General features: G+C 43.8%; 1 protein-coding gene across 1 annotated transcript in view; it reads left to right on the plus strand.

Moving 5' to 3' along the window:
• The window catches only part of WBP2NL (WBP2 N-terminal like), a 40040-nt gene extending 26820 nt beyond the window's left edge, over positions 1-13220 (plus strand). Inside the window, exons 5-9 of the mRNA XM_030915087.1 lie at positions 1704-1811; positions 6833-7329; positions 10809-10915; positions 12793-12886; positions 13029-13220. Coding sequence (XP_030770947.1) covers positions 1704-1811; positions 6833-7236 — 512 coding nt within the window. The 3' untranslated portion in view covers positions 7237-7329; positions 10809-10915; positions 12793-12886; positions 13029-13220. The remainder of the gene's footprint in view (positions 1-1703; positions 1812-6832; positions 7330-10808; positions 10916-12792; positions 12887-13028) is intronic.
• Positions 13221-25291: the final 12071 nt, after the last annotated feature.

Genomic DNA, 25291 nt, shown 5'->3' on the forward strand with positions numbered 1-25291 from the left:
TGTTGAGTACCTATTGTGAACCAAATTCCCAATTGTGAGACAGCTAGGAACACGCAGCAGTGAATAAGACACACGTAGTCTTTATAAACTTATAGTCTAGTTAGAGTCATATAAAAAGCAAACTTGTAAGTGAATAAAATACTTACTGTTGGAATTACTATAAAGGACACAGGACACAGAGGGTCCTCAAGGAGGGTGATAAGGGAAGAAGGGCAACTTTAGATTTATAGTGAATTAGAATAATTCTAGCCATTGAAACAGATAAACTCCAAATTATCAATGCTTAAGACAGTAGATATTACTGCTTATATAAAGACCAATCAGCAGGGGCAAGAGGAGGCTCTGTTCCACATAGTTATTCAGGGATCCAGGGTAATAGGGTCCTTGCTATCTTTTTTTTTTTTTTGAGACAGAGTTTCACTCTTGTTGCCCAGGCTGAAGTGCAATGGTGTGAGCTCGGCTCACTGCAACCTCCACCTCCCAGGTTCAAGCGATTCTGCTGCCTCAGCCTCTCAAGTAGCTGGGATTACAGGCATCTGCCACCACACCCAGCTATTTTTTGTATTTTTAGTAGAGTCAGGGTTTCACCATGTTGGTCAGGCTGGTCTCGAACTCCTGACCTCAGGCAATACACCCGCCTCAGCCTCCTAGAGTGCTGGAATCACAGGCGTGAGCCAGCACGCCTGGCCGGTCCTTGCAATCTTTAACCCATGGCTTCCATGGCCTCTTTGTACAGCCAACAGAGAAGGGAATAAAGATCTCCCCTGGGAAATTTTTATGGGCCAGGTCTGGAAACTGTACATTACGTCTGGTCACATGCCATAGGCAGAACTCAGTGTGGTAGGCTGCTAATGGGTCCACAGATATATCCCCATCTCAATCCTCAGAACCTGTGAATGTTACCTTGTTTGTAAAAAGGGTTTGTAGATGTAATTAATTTAAGGACTTGAGATGACAAAATTACCGTAAATTATTTAGGTGGCCCCTAAATGCCGTCACAAGTGTTCTTATGAGAGAGATGCAGAGGGGAGACAAGACAAAAGTGTTCTGTACCACACTGCCTTACATTGGTCTTTAATGGATATATCTTACCAACTTGGTAGAATCCTCACTTAGAAGTTTTTTCTGAGTATCTATTATGATTAGGTACTACGCTAGGCCTGGAATAAGCACAGGCAAATGAGACACAATCTCTGCTCTTAAGAAGTATGCCATTCAGGACAAGGGTCATAGTTCTATTTTTTTTTTTTTTTTTTTTTTTTTGAGACAAGGTCTTACTCTGTCGCCCAGGCTGGAGGCTCCAGTGCAGTGGCACAAATAAGGCTCACTGCAGCCTCAAACTTCCAGGCTCAAGCAATCCTCCTGCCTCAGCTTCGTGAGTAGCTGGCATGACAGGTATGCACCACCATGCCTGGCTAATTTTTAAATAAATTTTTGTAGAGATAGGGTCTTGCCATGTTTCCCAGGCTGGTCTTGAACTCCTGGGTCAAGCAATCCTCCCATCTTGGCCTCCTGAAGTGTTGGGATTACAGGTGTGAGCCACTGCACTCAGCCCATGTTTCTTTTTTATCTTGTATCTCAAGAACATTGTTGGAAACATATGTAAGGTGGTGATTAAACACTCTGTTAATTGTTCAGTTGATATCTGCTATACTTCTGACTTAATTAAAAGAGTTCCTATTTTGCCAAATTTGTCTTTCCAGCTGCCCGAGGATTTCCACTTAGAACCTTAAATGACTGGTTCAGCTCTATGGGAGTTTATGTAATTACTGGGGAAGGGAATATATGCACTCCACACATGCCTTGTTCAGGTAAGGTATGGCAGAGACGTTCTTCCTGGAAGGTGGAAAATTATGCCAGAGGCTCAGAGATCTATCTATTGCAGGCTTGCCTCCAGCTCTCCTGCAGGAACAGCAGCAGACGTTTAGGGGCTTGGAAAATGGTTACGTCTGTGACTTTGTTTTCAGACTGAAACCCAGTGGCAAAGTCAGCAAGTGACTGGGCTTTGGTTTCAGGCTTACTTTTAATGATATGTACAAACCTGGAACATACTTGGGCAACGCCTGTTAGTGGGAAGGGTCACTTCCTGTTTATAGCCTGAGCAGAAAATATATGCTCTTGCCCACTTCCTTGTTTCCATTTCACATAGCACAGTCATCATACCTGTGCCACACTCTTCAACCTCACTGAGGACTCAAGCCCTGGGCCCTTTAACAGTTGTGCTGTTAAAGTCCACTGCGACTGAATGGGGTTTCTGGGAAGTAACTCTCAAACATGGTCCACTGCCTACTGGTGGGCCACCAAGGGTCTCCTAATGCTGCCAACCCACCCAAAAATATGGGACTTTTCTTGAGTTCTCCTTGGAACTTGATATGCATGTCCATGGGCCTTTAGTTTTGTATGTAACTTAAAGGCTACTTATTTATAACCTTAATAGTTACCTTGGTTTTTAAAGGTTATTACAATCTAATATTCAGAATCTAAAGTAAGTGTTGCTAGGGTTTAACATTTTTTCAATTGAGGTGAAATTCATATAATATATAATTAACATGTTAATGTGTACAATTCAGTGGTATTTAGTGTAAAATTTAGCAGTATTTGATGTATTCACAATATTATACATCCATCAGCTCTCTCTAGTTTCAAAAGGTGGTGGTTTTTTTTGTTTTTTTGTTTTTTGACAGGGTCTCGCTTTGTCACCCAGGCTGTAGTGCAGTGGTACTATCATGGCCCCCTGCAGCCTCGACCTCCTGGGCTCAAGCGATCCTCTCACCTCAGTGCCCCCCAGCCAGAGTAGGCTAGGACCACAGGCGCAATCCACCGTGCTCAGCTAATTTTTATGTGCTTTTGTAGAGACAGGAATCTCCCTATGTTGCCCAGGCTGGTCTTGAACTCCTGGGCTCAAGCCATCCACTCACCTTGGCCTCCTGAGGTGCTGGGATTACAGGCATGAGCCATCCCTGCCAGCCTTTAAAAAAAATTTTTTTTTGTAGAGACAAGGTCTCACTGTGTTGCTCAGGCTGGTCTCACACTCCTGGGCTCAAGCAAGTCTACTGCCTTGGCTTCCCAAAGTGCTGGGATCACAGGTGTAAGCCACAGCACCTGGTCCAGTTTCAGAACTTTTTATCACCCCATACCTATTAGAAGTTACTCCCCCATTGTCCCCTCCCTGATCTCCTGGTATCCTCTAGTCTGCTTTCTGTCTTTATTGATTCACCTATTCTGAATATATCACATAAAGAAATCATACAGGCCGGGCGCGGTGGCTCAAGCCTGTAATCCCAGCACTTTGGGAGGCCGAGACGGGCGGATCATGAGGTCAGGAGATCGAGACCATCCTAGCTAACACGGTGAAACCCCGTCTCTACTAAAAAAATACAAAAAACTAGCCGGGCGAGGTGGCGGGTGCCTGTAGTCCCAGCTACTCGGGAGGCTGAGGCAGGAGAATGGCGTAAACCCGGGAGGTGGAGCTTGCAGTGAGCTGAGATCTGGCCACTGCACTCCAGCCTGGGCTACAGAGCACGACTCCGTCTCAAAAAAAAAAAAAAAAAAAGAAATCATACAATATGTGATCTTTTGTGTTTGACTTATCTCACTCTGGATAATGTTTTTGAGGTTCCTCCAAGTTGTAGCATGTAGCAATACTTCATTTCTTTTTGTGGCTGAATAATATTCCATTGTACATATATACCACAATTTGTGTATTCATTCATCCATTGATGGACATTTGTCTTGTTTCCACCTTTTGGTTATTATGAATAATAGCTGCTATAAGCATTTGTATATAAGTTTCTATGTAGACATATGTTTTCATTTCTCCTGGATATACATCTTGGAGTGGAATTTCTGGGTCATATGTTAATTCTCTTAACTTTTTGAGGAACCACCAACTATTTTCCAGTGCTGCACTATTTTACATTCCTATGTAAATGTAAGTGTTCCTATTTCTACACATTCTCTTTTTTTTTTTTTTTTTTTTTTTTTTTTGAGACGGAGTCTCGCTCTGTCGCCCGGGCTGGAGTGCAGTGGCCGGATCTCAGCTCACTGCAAGCTCCGCCTCCCGGGTTTACGCCATTCTCCTGCCTCAGCCTCCCGAGTAGCTGGGACTACAGGCGCCCGCCACCTCACCCGGCTAGTTTTTTGTATTTTTTAGTAGAGACGGGGTTTCACCATGTTAGCCAGGATGGTCTCGATCTTCTGACCTCGTGATCCGCCCGTCTCGGCCTCCCAAAGCGCTGGGATTACAGGCTTGAGCCACCGCGCCCGGCCTCTACACATTCTCAGCAACACTTACCTTCCTTTTTCAAAAAAAAAATATATATTAAAGCCATCCTAGTGGGTATGAAGTGGTATCTCATTGTGGTTTTAATTTGTACTTCCTTAATGACTAATGATGTTGAACATCTTTTTATGTGCTTTTTGGCTTTTTGTATACCTTCATTGGAGAACTGTCCAAGTCTTTTGCGTATTTTTTTTTTTATTATTTAAATCGGATTGCTTGTCTTTTTGTTGTTGAGTTGTAAGCATTCTTTATATAGACTGGATGTGAAATCCTTGTCAGATATATTATTTGCAAATATTTTTAGGTTTTCTTTCACATTCTTGATAATGCCTTTTTTTTTTTTTTGAGACAGAGTCTTCCTCTGTCACCCAGGCTGGAGTGCAGTGGCACCATCTTGGCTCACTGCAACCTCTGCCTCCCAGGTTTAAGTGATTCCTGTGCCTCAGCCTCCTGAATAGCTGGGACTGCAGGTATGCGCCACCATGCACAGCTGATCTTTGTATTTTTAGTAGAGATGGAGTTTCACCATGTTGTTCAGGCTCATCTAGAACTCCTGAGCTCAAATGATCTGCCTGCCTCAGCCAGTGGGTTACAGGTGTGAACCACTGTGCCCAGGCAAAAATGGCTCTTAATGCACAAAGGTTTTTAATTTTTATCAAATTTCTCTTTTTTTCTCTTGTTGCTCATGCTTTTGATGTAAAATTTAGGAATTCATTGCCAAATCCAATGTCATGAAGATTTAATCCCTGTTTTCTTCTAAGGATTTTATAGTTTTAGCTCTTATATCAAGCTTGTCCAACCCATGGCCCAGGATGGCTTTGAATGCAGCCCAACACAAATTCATAAACTTTCTTAAAATGTTACGAGATTTTTTAAAATAGCTCATCAGCTATCGTTAGTACTAGTATATTTTATATGTGGCTCAAGACAATTCTTCACCAGTGTGGCCCAGGGAAGCCAAAAGATTGGCCACTTCTGTCTTATATTAAGGCCGTTGATTCATTACAAGTTAATTTTTGTCTGTAGAGTGAAGTTAGGGAGGAACCTCATTCTTTTACATGCAGATATCCAGTTGTCCCAGAATCATTTTTTGAAGAGACTTATTTTTTTCTCATTGAATGGTCTTGGCATTCTGTCAAAAATCAACTGTTCATTGATGCCTGGGTTTATTTCTGATTCCATTGGTCTCTAAGTCTGTCCTCGTGCCAGTAACACACTGTTTTGATTACAATAGTTTTGAAATAAATTTTGGATTAAAGCAAAATAACTTTACAGCTGTCCATTCACTTTATCCAGTTAAATCACTTTGGGGAATGTAACCCAAGGTAATAAGTAAAACTCATGTTTATTGTAAGGTTAATTGGAAAGTCAGAAACAACAAAAAGTATCATCTATCCATATGATGAAATATTATCCAGCTTTGAATTTACGAAGTAAATTAACAGTATAAAGACATTTCTTATAATATTAAGTAAAAGAGCCAGATTTTAAAAATCATGTGACTGGCCTGTAATCCCAACACTTTGGGAGGCTGAGGCGGATGGATCACGAGGTCAGGAGATTGAGACCACCCTGGCTAACATGGTGAAACCCCGTCTCTACTAAAAATACAAAAAAAATTAGCTGGGCATGGTGGCGGGCGCCTGTAGTCCTAGCTACTTGGGAGGCTGAGACGGGAGAATGGCGTGAACCTGGGAGGTGAAGCTTGCAGTGAGCCAAGATCGCGCCACTGCACTCCAGCCTGGGTGACAGCGAGACTCCGTCTCAAAAAAAAAAAAAATTAAAATTAAAATAATATGGCTGATATGATCATGATTATATAAAGAATATTCACAGAGATTCTACAAAGAAATACACCAAAATATTAAGTGTTTGGTGGTAGAATTATAGATGACTTTTTTCCATTCCTCTTTATTTTCCAAACGGATAGTCCTCATTAAGCATGTATTACTTTTTTCATCATCAAACTTTATTAAGTAAAACACATATCTGTGCACAAGTATAAGTAATGCACCAAACTATCCGTAGGGTTGTTTTCATGTTGATTTGAATCCCTGCACAACAGGAAGTGATATGCCTTCAATTGGTGATAGCTGGAGGAAATCGCTTTAGCATTATTCTGCCTGACTTCTCTTCTTGCGTCAGTTTGCTTCAGCATTATTTATTTATTTATTTTTTTTTTGAGACGGAGTCTCGCTCTGTCGCCCAGGCTGGAGTGCAGTGGCCGGATCTCAGCTCACTGCAAGCTCCGCCTCCCGGGTTCACGCCATTCTCCTGCCTCAGCCTCCCGAGTAGCTGGGACTACAGGCGCCCGCCACCTCGCCCGGCTAGTTTTTTGTATTTTTTTAGTAGAGACGGGGTTTCACCATGTTAGCCAGGATGGTCTCGATCTCCTGACCTCGTGATCCGCCCGCCTCGGCCTCCCAAAGTGCTGGGATTACAGGCTTGAGCCACCGCGCCCGGCCAGCATTATTTTTTAAGTTCTTCCTTCTCACATATTCCTTGACTTCAAGGTAACTGAATTTTTTTCCTTCTCATTATAATTCCCAGTTATTGCCTATGGAGCCCCACCTGCAGGATATGGAGCCCCATCTCCTGGATCCGGAGCCCCACCTGCAGGATATGGAGCCCCACCTCCTGGATACGGAGCCCCACCTCCCGGATACGGAGCCCCACCTGCAGCATATGGAGCCCCACCTCCCACATACGGGGCCCCACCTGCAGGATATGGAGCCCAACCTGCAGGAAATGAAGGCCCGCCTGTGGGACACAGGGCCTCACCTGCAGGATATGGAGCTCCACCTCGTGGATATGAAGCCCCACCTGCAGGAAATGAAGGCCGGCCTGCGGGATACAGAGCCTCACCTGCTGGATCTGGAGCCAGGCCTCACGAATCTGCAGCAGCCCAGGCTCCTGAAAACGAGGCTTCTCTTCCCTCTGCCTCCTCTTCTTAGGTCCATTCTTAACCTTCTAAGATGTAAACCTTGAAGACTCACCAAGCAAAGAGGTACCCTAAAACTAAAGTCAGGATAAGGAGGAGGACTCAGGTATGTGATCACAGGCTTCTTGCAGGTAGTTGTTCCACCCTTTAGAAGGACAATCTCATGGGGGAAGATGAAGCTTTACTTCTGTGCCTAGATTTTAGAAGCAGAATCAACTCTTGAGTAGCTGGCTAAAGGAAGAGTACTATTGTAGGGCTAATTCCCCAGTAATTTGGTTGACATTGGGTTGCATTTTTTTCTTTTTTTTTGAGACGGAGTCTCGCTCTGTCACCCAGGCTGGAGTGCACTGGCCAGATCTCAGCTCACTGCAAGCTCTGCCTCCTGGGTTTACACCATTCTCCTGCCTCAGCCTCCCGAGTAGCTGGGACTACAGACGCCTGCCACCTCGCCCGGCCAGTTTTTTGTATTTTTTAGTAGAAACGGGTTTTCACCGGGTTACCCAGGATGGTCTCCATCTCCTGACCTCGTGATCCACCTGTCTCGGTCTCCCAAAGTGCTGGGATTACAGGCTTGAGCCACTGCGCCCGGCCTGGTTTGCATTTTTAAGCATAACTTTTTCCACACTCGCATTCAAGGTTCCTGTCTTCCCATTCTCATTCAAGAAACATTTATTATGCTCCGTTTGCTAGGCACTAAGATGCGTGCTGAAAACAACGCGGTGAAACTACGTATGCAGAATGCCCATAATGCTTGATAAGGAGAAAAGCAAGTTGTAGGGAGCATATACTATAGTGATTTTTCAGCCTCATCAGACTGAATGCCCCATTTTATAACAAATATTTATATTTTATAATGTTCATATTTGTATATTTATAACAAATATTTTGTAATGTCTCCTTCACTTCAATGAAGTTTGTAGATAATTGCATATGATTCCACACCATTTCAACCAAAATTAATATGCCATAAATGTGATAGAGGAAATAAAAGGAGTTTGTAGTAAAATTTTAAGTGTTTTAATACATAAATGCTCCGATTCTACCACACTAGAAGACATACTGAAGTAATCAAGGGTTCACTCCCATATACATAGTCACCATAGGTATAAAGACTAGAAATGCTAACTGATATGAATATGTTGCTTTGGTGACTTGAATACCATTGCTATTGGCAATATTGTTCTCCAAAATGGTGAACAACCTTTGAAAATTTTCCAAATAAAACAAAGTTTAGTCTTCCCTTGATTTACACAGTGGTGGAATTCCTGAAAATTTCTGTATATACTAAAGTAATATAAAACAGAGTTAGACTCTAGGCTCAAATGATTATAAACGTGCTTCACCTACATCACTGGCTGGAGAGCCATTAGAAAGTCAGGAGACATAGGACAATTAGGGTACTGCCCTGTACCTTTCAGGATGTCTCTGATCTTCAACTCCTCACCCATTAAATGCCAATAATGGCCTCTAATTGTGATAACCAAAAATGCTCCCACTTATTTCCTAATTGCTCCCTGGGGGGCAGTACCATCCCTGCTGAGGACCACTATTCTAGACTGTTTCAAGGTTTTTAGCCCCTTCAGAGCTCACCATTCCCCCACACTGGCAAGGTAGGCAAAGTTCCTAATTTCATTGGCCTTTCCTTATCTTATTGCAGGCTCATCAAGCCACTTAAAAGGGAGGCCTTAAAAATATATTAGTAGTCAGGTGTGGTGGCACATGCCTGTAATCCCAGCACTTTGGAAGGATAAGGTGGGAGAATCAATTGAGGCCAGTTCAAGATCAGCTTGGTCAATATGGCAAGACCCTGTCTCTAGGGGAGAGGGAAAAAAAAAAAAAAAAACCAGGTGTTGTGCGCAGTTGACCCAGAAGACATTTATTTATTTATTATTTATTTATTTATTTATTTATTTTGAGACGGAGTCTTGCTCTGTTGCCCAGGCTGGAGTGCAGTGGCCGGATCTCAGCTCACTGCAAGCTCCGCCTCCCGGGTTTACGCCATTCTCCTGCCTCAGCCTCCCGAGTAGCTGGGACTACAGGCGCCCGCCACTTGGCCTGGCTAGTTTTTTGTATTTTTTTAGTAGAGACGGGGTTTCATCGTGTTAGCCAGGATGTTCTCGATCTCCTGACCTCGTGATCCGCCCGTCTCGGCCTCCCAAAGTGCTGGGATTACAGGCTTGAGTCACCGCCCCTGGCCAACATTTAAATCAATATATTTTCTATGCATTTTTTTTTTTTTTTTTTTTTTTGAGACAGTCTTGCTCTGTCACCCAGGCTGGAGTGCAGTGGCACAATCTTGGCTCACTGCAACCTCCACCTCCCAGGTTCAGGCAATTCTCGTGCCTCAACCTCCTGAGTAGCTGGGATTACAGGCAGGTAACACCATGCCCTGCTAATTTTTTTTATTTTTAGTAGAGATGGGGTCTGGCCATGTTGGCCAGGCTGGTGTTGAACCCCTGGCCTCAAGTGATCTGCCCATCTCAGTCTCCTGAAGTGCTGGGATTACAGGCATGAGCCACTGCGCCTGGCCTTCTATGCATATTTCTTATATGTAGTTGAAATCATGCTATATAATGTTTCACCAGATATTTTACATTTTCATAGGTTTTTAAGAATTGCTTGTAAATATTGTTAGTGACCACATAATATTCTGTGACACAGTCACACCATAATGTATTTTCTTAATCCCTCTTTGAAGGTATTTGAGTTGTTTCCAGGTTTTTGTTATTACAACTTCGTGATTAACTTCTTTGTATATGGAGCTTTTTAAAAGTTTTAAATGGTTTCTTTAACACAGCTTAGAGTCATTGATTGATCTGTGTTGTGAAAATTAGGAAACCAGATGCTCCCATGTTTTCAAGGACAGCCTTTCTTAAGGAAGTCAGGTAGATATTGATGGGTTTTATGTGAAATGGAGTAACTGGGTTAAATATAATTGAAAAAGACAAGAAAACTGGTTTCTTTACAATTTCTTAGAGCCTTGACTATACTAATGGACATAATGTCCAAGAAGGGGAGATTTTCAAAATTTACAGTTTTTTCAAAATTATTTCATTTTAGAATATTCAGTAAACATTTTGTTCAGTGGAACAAACTTTGAGAAACACTTTTTGGAATTATGGGATATTATAATTAGAATGGACTTCAGGTATCAGAAGTATGCTAGACCTTAAAGCTCTTTCCAAAAATGAAGACAAGTCGAAAGATGATTCTTCCTTCCATTTGAAAAAAAAAAAGAGCTTTATGTCCAATTTACAGAAAGCAGTGTGGGACATCTTGAAGATATAATATATAGAAAGTAGCTGCTGCTTCTCTCAGAAATTACTGGGATAGAGTTACGGGTCCAGGAAGCTGGAATGTCAAAACACAAGGACAGCCACTTTGCCCAAGCAACTGGCATGAAGGGAAGAAGTGAAAAGAGAAAGTGTGATTGTAAACCTCTCTAAAGTTTCCAAACAGGGAATCCAGGCAATATTGGATCTCAGACATGGGTCATAGGATCTGGTGCTTTTATCCCTAAAATTTTTGGAGGAAAATAATGAGATATTTTTAAGAGTTTCTTCTTTTTTTACTTCCAAACTACAGTACATGGGCAACAGTGACAAGGAGAGGAAGAGAGGAGAAACTCAACCAACTCGAGCAGGGATAAGGTTTCCCTTGTTCAGCTTTTCAGTGTCTGCTGGAATGTGACGGTAAGTTGGGAACAAGGTGAATGGGCGAGGCCTTTTTTATATCAGAAAGTTTTCCGAGTAACTAATATCTGGCAAATATTTGGGGATTAGGCCGGGCGCGGTGGCTCAAGCCTGTAATCCCAGCACTTTGGGAGGCTGAGGCGGGCGGATCACAAGGTCAGGAGATCGAGACCATCGTGGCTAACACGGTGAAACCCCGTCTCTACTAAAAAATACAAAAAACTAGCTGGGCGAGGTGGTGGGCACCTGTAGTCCCAGCTACTCGGGAGGCTGAGGCAGGAGAATGGCATGAACCCGGGAGGCAGAGCTTGCAGTGAGCTGAGATCTGGCCAGTGCACTCCAGCCTGGGTGACAGAGCGAGACTCCGTCTCAAAAAAAAAAAAATGGGGGGGGGGGGGTTAGAATTCTAAAGGAATACAAACTAGACTTCTCTTCTGCTCTTAATTTTAGTTATACTTGTACCAGGTAGATTTGAGGTGAGGTCCAGTTACCTGAAAAGCGTAGCAGGTGCAAGTTTCTTAAAGGTAGAATTCCACCATGTTCTCCTGTGCAAAGGGTACCTGTTTACCTGGTCCACCAAACTGCCCCAATAAAACCAAAGGCTGTGACTGTAAGGATAGAAGCAAATGGAGCCACAGGTTGGAGCCACGTGGTGCTGTGTGGCACACCCACTGTTAGTTAGTTCCCACTGTCTGATGCAGTTGTTTCCCCAAAGTCTCAGTCGAATTTGTTCTATAAGAAGAGCTTTGTGTCCCGTATATTCAAAGGACCCTGGTTTTTGCTTTGCTTAGGACAAATCCAGTCAGAATTCAGCTGAGCCTTTTGCATGCTCAAAGCACTCATGTGAGTTCCTCAGCTTCTCACTGACATTTTGAGTACTTTCTTTCTGACTCACTCACTGTGCTGGTGGATTCCGCTCTTCCTGTCTCTTCCCCAGCTGCAATACAGAAACTATACTCTGTTGTCTACTCTTTCATTTCCTATTAGAAATATAAAGGGATAAAAATAAGACCTTTTAGTCCTGGACTATCTGGTATTGGCCCCTAAAATGAACCTCCAAATACTCCTTTTCATGGGTAAGTGGATGCTCCCCAGCCTGCTGGAGCAGAACCTTCCTGGCTCAGCTACCCTGAGATATCAGGAGGAAATCTAGCTGGTGTGATTTTTCTTTTTGTTTTTTTTTTTGTTTTTTTTTTTTTTGAGATAGTCTGGCTCTGTCGCCCAGGCTGGAGTGCAATGGCACGATCTTGGCTCACTGCAACCTTTGGCCCACAGGTTCAAGTGATTCTCCTACTTCAGCTTCCCGAATAGCTGGGATGACAGGTGCCTGCCACCATGCGCGGCTAATTTTTGTGTTTTTAGTGGAGACAGGGTTTCACCATGTTGGCCGGACTGGTCTCAAACTTCTGACCTGAAGTGATCCACCCGCCTCGGCCTCCCAAAGTGCTGGGATTGCAGGCATCGGCCTGTGCCTGGCCAATTTTTCAATCCATAGATAAATATGTTCAAGAAATATTGCATGTCTTTGTTTTCTGTAAATTTATTTCTGTTACCAAGGTCCCCACCACCATCTGCTTTGTTGGTGGGCTTCTCACAAATCCTAAGATTATGCAAAGGTATCCAGATTTTATTTGGCAACAAGATGCTGAGAAGGTTCTTCTGGTCATCAGACTGCTTCTGAAACAGCCACTGTCCAGTCCTGGCAGTCCCATCAAGTCTAAAAGCTTGTTTCCTTAGGACCCCAGAATGGTAGGGCTTAGAACCAGCGTGTCAGAGATCCAACTCTGTGTACCATATTACTCCTTAGAGCTGGGGAGTAGGACCCCAAAGCCCTCCTTATCCTTGAGAATCTCACAATTCCTTCCTTAAACTTCCAGATTCTGCCTCTCAGCTGTGCTGTTGGTCTGCATCACCTTCATCTCTTAAGCATCTACCCTAATCCAAATCTCAGGATTTGGGTTTACACAAAAGGTAATAGAAAGCCTTTGCCTTCATGTTAACTTGGCTTTCCTTGCCCAGCACTTGGTTGCTTGCTTGAAAATCATGTATGTATATGTATAAAATGTAGAAGCCCAATTCAAATTAATAATGTAAAAATTTTTCTGTTATACAGATTACCTCATTGTCAGGTAGGAAATGAAACATACGGTAGTCTTCCTGGCCTTTGCCTTGAGAGTCTTCTGGAACCTGAAGAGGGTGGGGCAGACAACCATGGACTGCTAGAGAATAAACTTTTTTTGAAGCTTCCAAAATGGATTAGAAAGAAAGGGTTCTGTCAAAGGGAAAGGGTTTATACAGATGTGATCAGCAGTTTGATTAGTTTAGATATGTGATTTAGCAGCCAATATAAGAAACTTGTGTAATTTTTAGTAATTGGAATTTATTATAAATAATAAAACAGGGTATTGAGTTATTAATGTTATGGTATCTTTGGGGTGTCACTTTTCTGGCCAGAAACCTCTGTGGCCAAGTGGCACCTCTGCCCAAGTTTTGCTTGGGCCCACTGGGTTCATTCCACCCACCTGGCCTGGAAGGCTGCACTTGGCTCATGATACTGGCCTGGATCCCATGCCTGCCAAGAGAGATTGCGTGGAGTGACAAGGGGGGTGTGGGGAAGCGTGAGGTCTGGCTGTTGCTCAGTCAGACATGCCAGCTGCTGCAGTGGGGTGGTCAGCTTCAGTTACCAGCATGGGTGCCAGTTCTCTGCCAGGCTGCAGCTGGACCAGTCACACTCCAAGCAGCTTCCACAGCTGGCACCAGGGAAAAGGTGGTGCCCAGAAACTTGGAGATGCCAGGAACCATAGGGCCCCAAAGAGGGAGTCACAGCCCTGGCTCGGAGAGCTCCCAGATCTGGGCTTCCCAAAGGGTTGCAGCTCTTCTTTTCTTCTCTTTGTCCACAACATGGTGAGCAGGGGGCATGTCTCAGCCCTGTTTGTGTTGCAGGTCTTTTAGCCTCATTTGGTGGGTCCAGAGTTATTGAATGAGGTACACAGACAAGTAGAGGGTGAGCAATGAGAATGAGGTACACAGACAAGTGGAGGGTGAGCAAGACAAAGAGCAGCTATTGAGTGACAATAGCTCAGAGGAGGCCTTGGAGTGGGTAGCTCCTATCTGCAGGCAGGTCTTCCTGTCATCTCTGCAGCTCTCAGCAGAGAGGAGGCCCTAGAGTGGGTAGCTCTTCACTGCAGCTGGTTATCCTGATGTCTGCTGTTCTCCGCAGAGAGGAGGTCCTGGAGTGGGTAGCTCCTCCGTGCAGCTGGTCGTCCCAACATCTGCTTAGCTCTGGCTGAGCCCAGGGCTTTTATGGGCCTCAGAGGGGAAGAAATGCGTTATCGATTGGTCCATATGGGGCCATGGGCAGGCCCAGAAAAGGCACTACAAGTTCTCATGCCAGTCCATGGGACTGGCATCCTGACCCTCAGCTTTCAAGCCCTCCTTGGCCTGCAGGTGGGACCTCACCAGGGACCCATCCCCTTCTACTCAGGAATCTGTCTGCCTCCTGCCATTCATGGTACCCAGGCTATAGGTACCAAGCCAAGCTGTTCTCAGCTCCCCTTGGTTTCCTTCTATGCTCATTGGTGCCCAAAATCTGGAGGGGGCCGAGGCGGCAGGGGGCTGCTGAGTCAGCACTGCCCAACTTTGCTCTGAGATCAGAGAAGGCAGGGAGAAGCTAGGCAGTAGGAACAGGCATTTCCATGCTGGCAAGGGCAAGGGGGGGCCTTTCTGGGCCCCCAACAATGCAGGGATACCGGGGTCTGCAGCCATGGCTTGGGCGGCTACAGCAGCATCCAGGGAGTTCCTGCCTCAACTTGGAAGGGGCGGGTCTCCCGCTTATCCCTGGCTTTTGCCTTCTCCATGGAGCATGCAGCCCTGGCCATGCCTAGTTGTTGCAGCCAGCATGATGGCAGCAGCTGCTCCAGATGGCCTGTTGCTGCCATCATTAATATGTAGCTATTAAACACAGTTGGTGAATCACTTTTTTGTCTTTTAAATTGTTTTGTGATAATTTAATTTTTATGACATATAAAAATTATATATATTTAAGGTTTACAACTGAATTTTTGTGAAACATTGTGAAATGACCATCACATTCCAACTAATTAACATATCTATTACTTGTATATAGTTACCATTTTTTTTTTTTTTTTTTTTGAGACGGAGTCTTGCTCTGTCGCTCAGGCTGGAGTGCAGTGGCCGGATCTCAGCTCACTGCAAGCTCCGCCTCCCGGGTTTATGCCATTCTCCTGCCTCAGCCTCCTGAGTAGCTGGGACTACAGGCGCCCGCCACCTCGCCCGGCTAGTTTTTTGTATTTTTTAGTAGAGACGGGGTTTCACTGTGTTAGCCAGGATGGTCTACGATCTCCTGACCACGTGATCCGCCCGTCTCGGCCTCCCAAAGTGCTGGGATTACAGGCTTGAGCCACCGCGCCCGGCCTATTCAGGGTTTTTTGTAGTTCCATATGAATTTAGGATTTTTTTTTCTATTTGGGATTTTGATAGCAATTGCATTGAATCTGTAGATTGCTTTAGGTAGTATGGACACTTTGACAATATTAATTCTTCCAATCTGTGAACATGAGATATCTTTCCACTTACTTTTGTTTTTATTCCATTTATTTGTGTCATTTATTTTGCTGAGTCCCATAAATTCCTAAGTATTTTAAAATTTTTGTGCTAAAGTAAATGAGATTGCATTCTTAATTTCCCTTTCAGATAGTTCATTTTTGGTGTATAGAGATGCTATGGAGTTTTATGTTGATTTTGTGTCCTGAAACTTTACTGAATTCATTTATTAGTTCTACCAGTTTTGGGGGGAGGTGTGTGTGGGGAGGGAGAGAGACAGAGTATGTGTGTGTAGTCTTTTGAGTTTTCTATGTATGTGATCATGACATGCAAAAATAATCTTTCTTTTTCCTTTCTGACTTGGAAGCCTCTCTTTTTCTTGCCTAATTGCCCTGGCTGTGACTTCCAGTACTATGTTGATTAACAGTGATAAAAGTGAGCATCCTTTCCTTGTTCTGGGTCTTAGAGGAAAAGCTTTCAGTCTTTGACCATTGAGCATGATGTTAGTTGTGGGCATGTCATGAATTACCTATATTGCATTGAGGTAAGTTTCTTCCATACTTGTTTTGTTGAGTCTTTATCATGAAAGGATGTTGACTTTTGTCAAATCCTTTTTCTAGGTCTATTGATGTGATCATCTGTTTTTTGTGTTTCATTCCTCTTTTTTTTTTTTTTTTTTTTTTTTTTTTTTTTTTTTTTTTTGAGACGGAGTCTTGCTCTGCCGCCCAGGCTGGAGTGCAGTGGCCAGCTCTCAGCTCACTGCAAGCTCCGCCTCCCGGGTTCACGCCATTCTCCTGTCTCAGCCTCCCCAGTAGCTGGGACTACAGGCGCCTGCCTCGTCGCCCGGCTAGTTTTTTGTATTTTTTAGTAGAGACGGGGTTTCACCATATTAGCCAGGATGGTCTCGATCTCCTGACCTCGTGATCCGCCCGTCTCGGCCTCCCAAAGTGCTGGGATTACAGGCTTGAGCCACCGTGCCCGGCCGTGTTTCATTCCTCTTACTGTGATTTATCACATTGGCTGATTTTCAAATGTTAACTGACCTTGTATCCTATGGAAAAATCCCACTGTATCATGTTGTATAATCATTTTAATGTGCTGTTGAATTTGGTTTGCTGGTGTTTTATTAAGGATTTTTGCATTTATGTTCATCAGGGATATTGCCTGGTAATTTTCTTATGTTATCTTTAGCTTTGGAATCAGGGTGATGCTGACTTTACAAAATGAGTTTGGGAGTGCATTCTCTTTTTTAATTTTTGGAAGAGTTTAAGAAGGGCTAGTGTTCTTTGAATGTTTGGTAGAATTATCGTATGAAGCCATCCAGTCCTGGGCATTTCTTTGTTGAATTTTCTCTTTTTCTTTTTTGAAATAGGGTCTCACTCTGTTGCCTAGGCTGCAGTGCAGTGGTGTGATCATTGCTCACTGCAGCCTCAATCTCCTGGGCTCAGGTGATCCTCCTGTCTCACCCTCCCACATAGTTGGGACTACAGGTGCACACCACCATTCCTGGCTAATTTTTTTTTTTTTTTTTGAGACAGAGTCTCACCCTGTTGCCCAGGTTGGAGTGCAGTGGCACCGTGTCGGCTCACTGCAACCTCCGTCTCCTGGGTTCAAGCAATTCTCCTGCCTCAACCTCCCAAGTAGCTAGGATTATAGGTGTCCACCACCATGCCTGAATAATTTTTGTATTTTTTTTTTTTTTTTTTTTTTTTTTTTTTTGAGATGGAGTCTCACTCTGTCAGCCAGGCTGGAGTGCTGTGGCCGGATCTCAGCTCACTGCAAGCTCCGCCTCCCGGGTTCACGCCATTCTCCCGCCTCAGCCTCCCGGGTAGCTGGGACTACAGGCGCCCGCCACCTCGCCCGGCTAGTTTTTTGTAGTTTTTAGTAGAGACGGGGTTTCACCGTGTTAGCCAGGATGGTCTCGATCTCCTGACCTCATGATCCGCCCGTCTCGGCCTCCCAAAGTGCTGGGATTACAGGCTTGAGCCACCGCGCCCGGCCTTGTATTTTTTTTAATAGAGACAGGGTTTCACCATGTTGGACAGGCTGGTCTCGATCTCCTGACCTCAGGTGATCCACCTGCCCTGGCCTCCCAAAGTGCTGGGATTACAGGCTTTTTTTTTTCCTCCCAGTATTGATGAGGTCTTCCTGTGTTGCCTACACTGGTCTCAAACTCCAGAGCCCAAGCAATCCTCCTGGCTCAGCCTTCCAAAGTACTGTGATTATAGGTGTGAGCCACCACACTCAGCCTGGAATATTTTTGATTACTGATTCCACTCCTTGTTTGTTATTGGTCTGCTCAGTCTTTGTTTCTTCTTGATTCAGTCTTGGTAGTTTGTGTGTTACTAAGGATTTATCCATTTCTTCTAGGTTATTCCATTTATTGGCATATAGGTTGTCATAATAGTCCTTTATGATCCTTTTTATTTCTGTGTCATTCATTGTAATGTCTCTTATTTATGATTTTATTTATTTGAATCTTCTTTTTTAATATAGCTAAAGGCTTGTTGATCTTTTTAAAAAGCCAACTCTTAGTTTTTTCTGTTCTCTATTTTGTTTATTTCCGCTCTAATTTTTCTTATTTCTGTCCTTCTGCTAAGTTTGGGTTGAGTTTGTTCCTCTTTTTCTAGTTTCTTGATTTGTACAGTTAGGTGTGTTTTTTGCTTTGTTTTCTTTTGTATCTGTTTTTTTTTTTTGTTGTTGTTGTTGTTGTTTTTTTTGTTTTTTTTTTTGAGATGAAGTCTTGTTTTGTTATCCAGAGCTGGAGTGCAGTGGCTCAGCCTCAGCTCACTGCAACTTCCGCCTCCTGGGTTCAAGCGATTCTCCTGCCTCAGCCTCCAGAGTAGCTGGGACTACAGGCAGGCGCCACCATGCCTGGCTAATTTTTTGTGGTTTTAATAGAAATGGGGTTTTACGATGTTGAACAGGCTGGTTTCGAACTCGTGACTTCAAGTGATCCACCCACCTTGGCCTCCCACCATGCCTGGCCAAAGTTAAGTTCTTTAATTGAGATCTGTCTTCTCTCTCTCTCTTTTTTTTTTTTTTTTTTTTTGAGACGGAGTCTTGCTCTGTTGCCCAGGCTGGAGTGCAATGGTGGAATCTCAGCACCTCCCCCTCCTGGGTTCAAGCAATTCTCCTGCCTCAGCCTCCCAAGTAGCTGGGATTATAGGTGCCTGCCACTATGCCCAGCTAATTTTTTGTATTTTAGTAGAGACGAGGTTTTACTATGTTTGCCAGGCTAGTCTTGAACTCCTGACCTCAAGTGATCTGCCTGCCTAGGCCTCCCAAAGTGCTGGGATTACAGGCGTGTGAGCCATCTTGCCTGATCGAGATCTTCCTTCTTTTTAAATATAGGTGTTTAATGCTATACATTTCCCTTATGGAACTGCTTTTGCTGATTTCTGTAAATTTTTAAAAGTTGGAATTTTATTTTTGTCTCAAGATATTTTAAAATTCTTTTGATTTCCTCTTTTATCCAGTTGTTCAAGAGTGTATTGTTTTTATGAATTTGTGAATTTTTCTATTTTCTTTTTGTTATTGATTTCTAGTTCATTCCACTGTGGCCTAAGAAGATACCAGGTATTATTTCAATCTTCTTAAATTTGTTAAGACTTGTTTTGTGACTTAACATGTGACCTATCCTGGAATATGTTCCATGTATACTTGAGATGAAATTGTATTCTGCTGTTGACTAGAAAGTTCTGTATGTTAGGTCCATTTGGTGTATAGTGTTATTCAAGTCAGTTGTTTTTTATTGGTTGTCTACCTGAATGTGCTATCCAATATTAAAAGTGGAGTATTCCAGGCCGGGCGCGGTGGCTCAAGCCTGTAATCCCAGCACTTTGGGAGGCCGAGACGGGCGGATCACGAGGTCAGGAGATCGAGACCATCCTGGCTAACACGGTGAAACCCCGTCTCTACTAAAAAAATACAAAAAACTAGCCGGGCGACATGGCGGCGCCTGTAGTCCCAGCTACCCGGGAGGCTGAGACAGGAGAATGGCGTGAACCCGGGAGGCGGAGCTTGCAGTGAGCTGAGATCCGGCCATAGCGCTCCAGCCTGGGTGACAGAGCGAGACTCCGTCTCAAAAAAAAAAAAAAAAAAAAAAAAAAAAAAAAAGTGGAGTATTGAATTCTCCTACTATTATATTGTTTTTAACCTCTTTCTTCATATCTGTCCACATTTGATTTATATATTTAAGTGCTCTGATGTTCAGTACATACATGTTTATAATTGTTACAGCTTCCTGTTGAATTGAAACTTTTATCATTATATGACTTTCTTTGTCCCTAGTAACAGTTTTGGACTTAAAAGTCTGTTTTGGCTGGGCACAGTGGCACACGCCTGTAATCCCAGCACTTTGGGAGGGGAGGCTGATGCAGGCAGATCACGAGGTCAAGAGATAAAGACAATCCTGGCCAACGTGGTGAAACCCCATCTCTACGTAAAATATATAAATTAGCTGGGCGTGGTGGCACACGCCTGTAGTCCCAACTACTCGGGGGGCTGAGGCAGGAGAGTCGCTTGAACCTGGAGGTGAGGTTACAGTGAGCCGAGATCATGCTGCTGCACTCCATCCTGGCAACAGAGCGAGATTCTGCCTTTAAAAAAAAAAGAAAAAAGTCTGTTTTGTCTGATACAAGTATAGCCACTTTTGCTCTCTTTTGGTTACCGTTTGCATGGAGTGTCTTTTTCTATCCCTTCACCTTTAGTCTGAGTGTCCTTATAGCTAAAGTAAGCCTTTTGTAGACAGCATATTACTGGATTTTTTTTTTTTTAAATCCATTAAGCTACTCTATGCCTTTTGATTGGGGGGGTTTAATCCATTTACATTTAAAGTATTTATTGGTAGGTGAGGACTTAATATTGCCATTCTGTTAGTTGTTTTCAGTCTGTTTTGTAGCTCTTTTGTTTTCTTCCTTTTCTTTTGTTATTTGATGATTGTTTTGGTTTGCTTTCATTCTTCTTTTGTCTATATCTTTTGTGTATACACTACAGGGTTTTTCTTTGTGGTTCCTGTGACTCTTGTATATATGTTTATTTTATTTTATTTTATTTTATTATTGTTATTTTATTTTACTGATTCTCACTCTGTCACCTAGGCTGGAGTGCAGTGGCATGATCTCCACTCACTGCAACCTCGGCCTCCTGGGTTCAAGTGATTTTGTATTTTTAGTAGAGATGAGGTTTTGCCATGTTGGCCATGCTGGTCTCGAACTCCTGATCTCAAGTGATCCACCCGCCTTGGCCTTTCAAAGTGCTAGGATTAAAATCATGAGCCACCGTACCTGGCTACATTTTCTTTCAGTTAAAACCATCTATTTTAATTTAACAATAACTTAAATTTAATTGCATACAAAAACTTCACACTCATACTCCCCTCCACTATGTATTCTTCAAGTCAGAGTTTACTTCTTTTTATATTGTGAATCTGTTACCAAATTTTTTTGGTTATAGTTATTCTTGATATTTTTGTTTTTCAACTTTTGTATTAGTGTTATGGGTAGATTGGGTACCACCATTACAGTGTTATATTATTTTGTATTTGACTGTATATTTACCTTTGCCTGTGAGATTTTTGCTTTCACGTTGCTGATTAGCATGTTTTAAATTCCATTTGAAGAACTCCCTTAAGCATTTCTTGTAAGACAGGTCTAATGGTGGTAAACTCAGTATTTGTTTATGTGGGAAAGACTATCTCTTTCATTTTTTTTTTTTTTTGAGACGGAGTCTGGCTCTGTCGCCCAGGCTGGAGTGCAGTGGCCGGATCTCGGCTCACTGCAAGCTCCGCCTCCCGGGTTCATGCCATTCTCCTGCCTCAGTCTCCCGAGTAGCTGGGACTATAGGCGCCCGCCACCTCGCCTGGCTAGTTTTTTGTATTTTGTAGTAGAGATGGGGTTTCACCGTGTTAACCAGGATGGTCTCGATCTCCTGACCTCATGATCCGCCCATCTCGGCCTCCCAAAGTGCTGGGATTACAGGCTTGAGCCACCGCGCCCGGGCCCTCTTTCATTTTTAAAGGATAGCTTTGTAGGGTATAGTATTCTTGGTTGCCATTTTATGTCAATATTTTGAAAATATCCCATTCTTTCCTGGCCTGCAAAATTTTTGTGGAGAAATCTGATAATCTCATAGGGATTCCCTTGAATGACAAGTTGCTTTTTTCTTGGCTGGGTATGGTGGCTCATGCCTGTAACACCAGCACTTTGGGAGGCCCAGGTGGGCAGATCACTTGAGCCCAGGAGTTCTTTCAAAATTTGACTTTGACAGTTTCATTTTGATGTGCCTTGTTGTAGACTTGTGTTCAACCTATTTGGGGGTCCTATGGGCTTTTTCAGTCTGGATGTCTATTTCTCTCCAAAGATTGGGAAATCTTTTTAGTTATTTCTTCAAATACACTTTCTACTCCATTGTCTCTCTCTTCTTCATCTCATAACCCCATAATGTGTATATTAGTTCACTTGATAGTGTCTCATAAATCCTGTAAGCTTTCTTCATGCATTTTAGTTCTTTTTTGTCTTTTCTCCTCCAATTGGATAATCTCAAATAACCTGTTTTTGAGTCTGCAGATTCTTTCTTCTACTTGAGTTATCTTCTGAAGTTCTGTATTGCATTTGGTAGTTCAGTCATTGTATTCTTCAGCTCCAGAATGTTTCTTTTTAATTTTCCTCTATCTTTGCTGAACTTCTCATTTCGTTCTTGTATTCTTTTCCTGATTTCATTAAATCGTTTATCTGTGTTCTCTTGTAGTTTGTGGAATTTCTCTAAAACAATTATTGTAAATTTTTTATCAGGCAGTTCATGGATATCCACTCTCTTCGGATTATTTACTAGAAGCTTATTTTCTTCCTTTGGTGTTGTCATGTTTCCCTGATTCCTTGTGATCCTCCTAGCCTTGCATAGGTGTTTGCGCATTTAGAGAAATAATCATTGGCTGGGTATGGTGGCTCATGCCTGTAACCCCAGCACTTTGGGAGGCCCAGGTGGGCAGATCACTTGAGCCCAGGAGTTCAAGAGGACTAGCTTGGGCAACACGGTGAAACCCTGTCTCTACCAAAAAAGATACAAAAATTACCCAGGCATGGTGGGACTACACACCTGTAGTCCCAGCTACTCAGGAGGCTAAGGTGGGACAATCCCTTGAGCCCATGAGGCAGAGGTTGCAGTGAGCCAAGAAAAAAACAAAAAAAGGAGAAGAAGCAATCCGTCTCTTCTAGGTTTTATAGAGCAGCTTTGGTAAGGAAAGACTTTCAGTTCTCAGGAGTGGGTGGGCAGCATGCTGCAGTGTGCCATGGCATTAGTTCTAGTGGTCCTCCACAAAGTGTGGGGGCATGTGGCAGCTCCAGGTTCATGGAGCAGTACAGTGTTTTATTGGCTCAGGGAGCTGGGTCAGTGATGTCAGCAACTGTGTGGTCCTTGGTGACAAGAGGTGTGGGGGCCTACAGTGGCTGCAAGAGCTGTTGAGGTTCTCAGCAATGCTTCCAGGTGCAGCAGTAAGGGACTGGAACAAGCCTGTGGTGGGGGCTAGGGCTAGTGGTGTGTATATGCTCAGTTGTGGGAGCCAGCTGCTGGCACATGTGTGATGGCAATGGCCAGACTTGGGCATATATTGTGGTGAAGGCCAGGACCAACAGCAGGGGCTGGAGTTGACTCTAGGCACACGCACAGCGGCAGTTGTGTGTGTGTGTGTGTAGCTATGGGGTTGGTGGTGTGCATCCATGTGAATTTAAGGGCCAGTTGTGAGCACGTGCATGGAGGGAAGGGCCAGCATCCATTCTGGATCAGCTGCATGCATGTGCACAACTGAGGAGAAGCAAATTCCTTTTAAAGTCCAAATGTTCTTTCAACAATCTTTGACACCCTAGCCAAAACTACTGGAACTAGATTTTTTTTTTTTTTTTTTTTTGAGATGGAGTCTTGCTCTGTCGCCCAGGCTAGAGTGCAGTGGCACGATCTAAGCTCACTGCAACCTTCACCTCCTGGGTTCAAGTGCATTCTCCTGCCTCAGTCTCCCAAATAGCTGGGATTATAGGGAACTGCCATCATGCCTGGCTAATTTTTTGTATTTTTGTATAGACAGGGTTTCACCATATTGGCCGCTGGTCTTGAACTACTGGCCTCAAGTGATCCACCCACCTTGGCCTCCCAAAGTTCTGGGATTACAGGCATGAGCCACCTCTCCTGCCCTGGAGCTACAGTTTGAAGTTGTTAACCAAAGAAAAGATTTCCTTCTCTGTTGCCTCAGAGAGGCAAGTAGTTATCTTTTCGGTTTGGAGAAGAGTTACCTGAACGTGCCTTGCTCTCCTGTTTCACCAAGTCTGTGCCTAGAATGCTTTCTATCCATCCCTGTCCCTATCCCACCAGGCATGTGCCACCATGTCCAGCTAAATTTTTTTTAATCTTTTTTTATCTCTACAGACAGGGTCTCATTATGTTGACTAGGCTGGTCTTGAACTCCTGGCCTCAAGCGATCCTCCCACTTCAGCCACCCAAAATGCTGAGATTATAAGCATGCGCCACCGCAACCAGCTGGCCTTAGCTTTCAATACAGCCCCATTGGGGATTAAGTTTCAACATGAGTTTCAGAGGGGACAAACATTCAAGCCATAGCAGGAATTAATAGAGAAAATCAACAAAACCAAATTTCGTTCTTTGAAAAGATCAATAAAAATTTTGGTTTTGGCCTAGGTACAGTGGCTCACGCCTGTAATCCCAGCATTTTGGGAAGCCAAGGCAGGAGGATTGCTTAAGCCCAGGAATTTGAGACTAGCCTGGGCAACAAGGCAAGACCCTGTCTCTACAAATAATAAAAAACTTTCACTGGGCATGGTGGTGTGTGCCTGTAGTCCCAGCTACTGGGGAGGCTAAGGCAGGAAGATTGCTGGAACCCAGGAAGTCAAGGCTGCAGTGAGCCATGTTCGTGCCACTGCATTCCAGCCTGGGTGACAGAGACTGTCTCAGAAAATAAATTTTAAAAAATTTATTTTGGCTGGGTGCGGTGTCTCATGCCTGTAATCCCAGCACTTTGGGAGGCCGAGGTGGGCAGATCATGAGGTCAGGAGATCGAGACCATCTTGGCTAACACAGTGAAACCCCATCTCTACTAAAAATACAAAAAAAATTAGCTGGGCGTGGTGACAGGTGCCTATAGTCCCAGCTACTTGGGAGGCTGAGGCAGGAGAATGGCGTGAACCCGGAAGGCGGAGCTTGCAGTGAGCCGAGATCACCCACTGCACTCCAGCCTGGGTGACAGAGCGACACTCTTGTCTCAAAAAAAAAAAAAAAAAAAAAAATTATTTTGTAGAGATGGATGTCATTCCGTCACCCAGGCTGGAGTACAGTGGCTTGATCATAGCTCACTGTAACTAGGAACTCCTGGGTTCAAGTTGATCCTTCTGCCTCAGCCTCCTGAATAGCTGGGACTACAGGCACATGCCACACCTGGCTAATTTTTTTTCTTTATTTTTAAAATTTTTTAAAGAGAGATGGGCATCTCACTATGTTGCCCAGTCTGGTTTTGAACTCCTGGCGTTAATCAATCCTCCTGTCTCAGCCTCCCAAAGCACTGGGATTAGAAGCATGAGCCACTATGCCCAGTCTAAAATCAATAAGGGATAAAAACCTCGGCTGGGCACCGTGGCTCACGCCTGTAATCCCAGCACTTTGGGAGGCCGAGGCGGGCAGATCACGAGGTCAGGAGATCAAGACCATCCTGGCCAACACGGTGAAACCCCATCTCTATTAAAAAAAGTACAAAAAATTAACCGGGCGTGGTGGTGGGTGCCTGTAGTCCCAGCTACTCGGGAGGCTGAG

This window comes from Rhinopithecus roxellana, chromosome 13, assembly GCF_007565055.1.
Source record: "Rhinopithecus roxellana isolate Shanxi Qingling chromosome 13, ASM756505v1, whole genome shotgun sequence".
In the NCBI taxonomy this organism is placed as follows: domain Eukaryota; kingdom Metazoa; phylum Chordata; class Mammalia; order Primates; family Cercopithecidae; genus Rhinopithecus; species Rhinopithecus roxellana.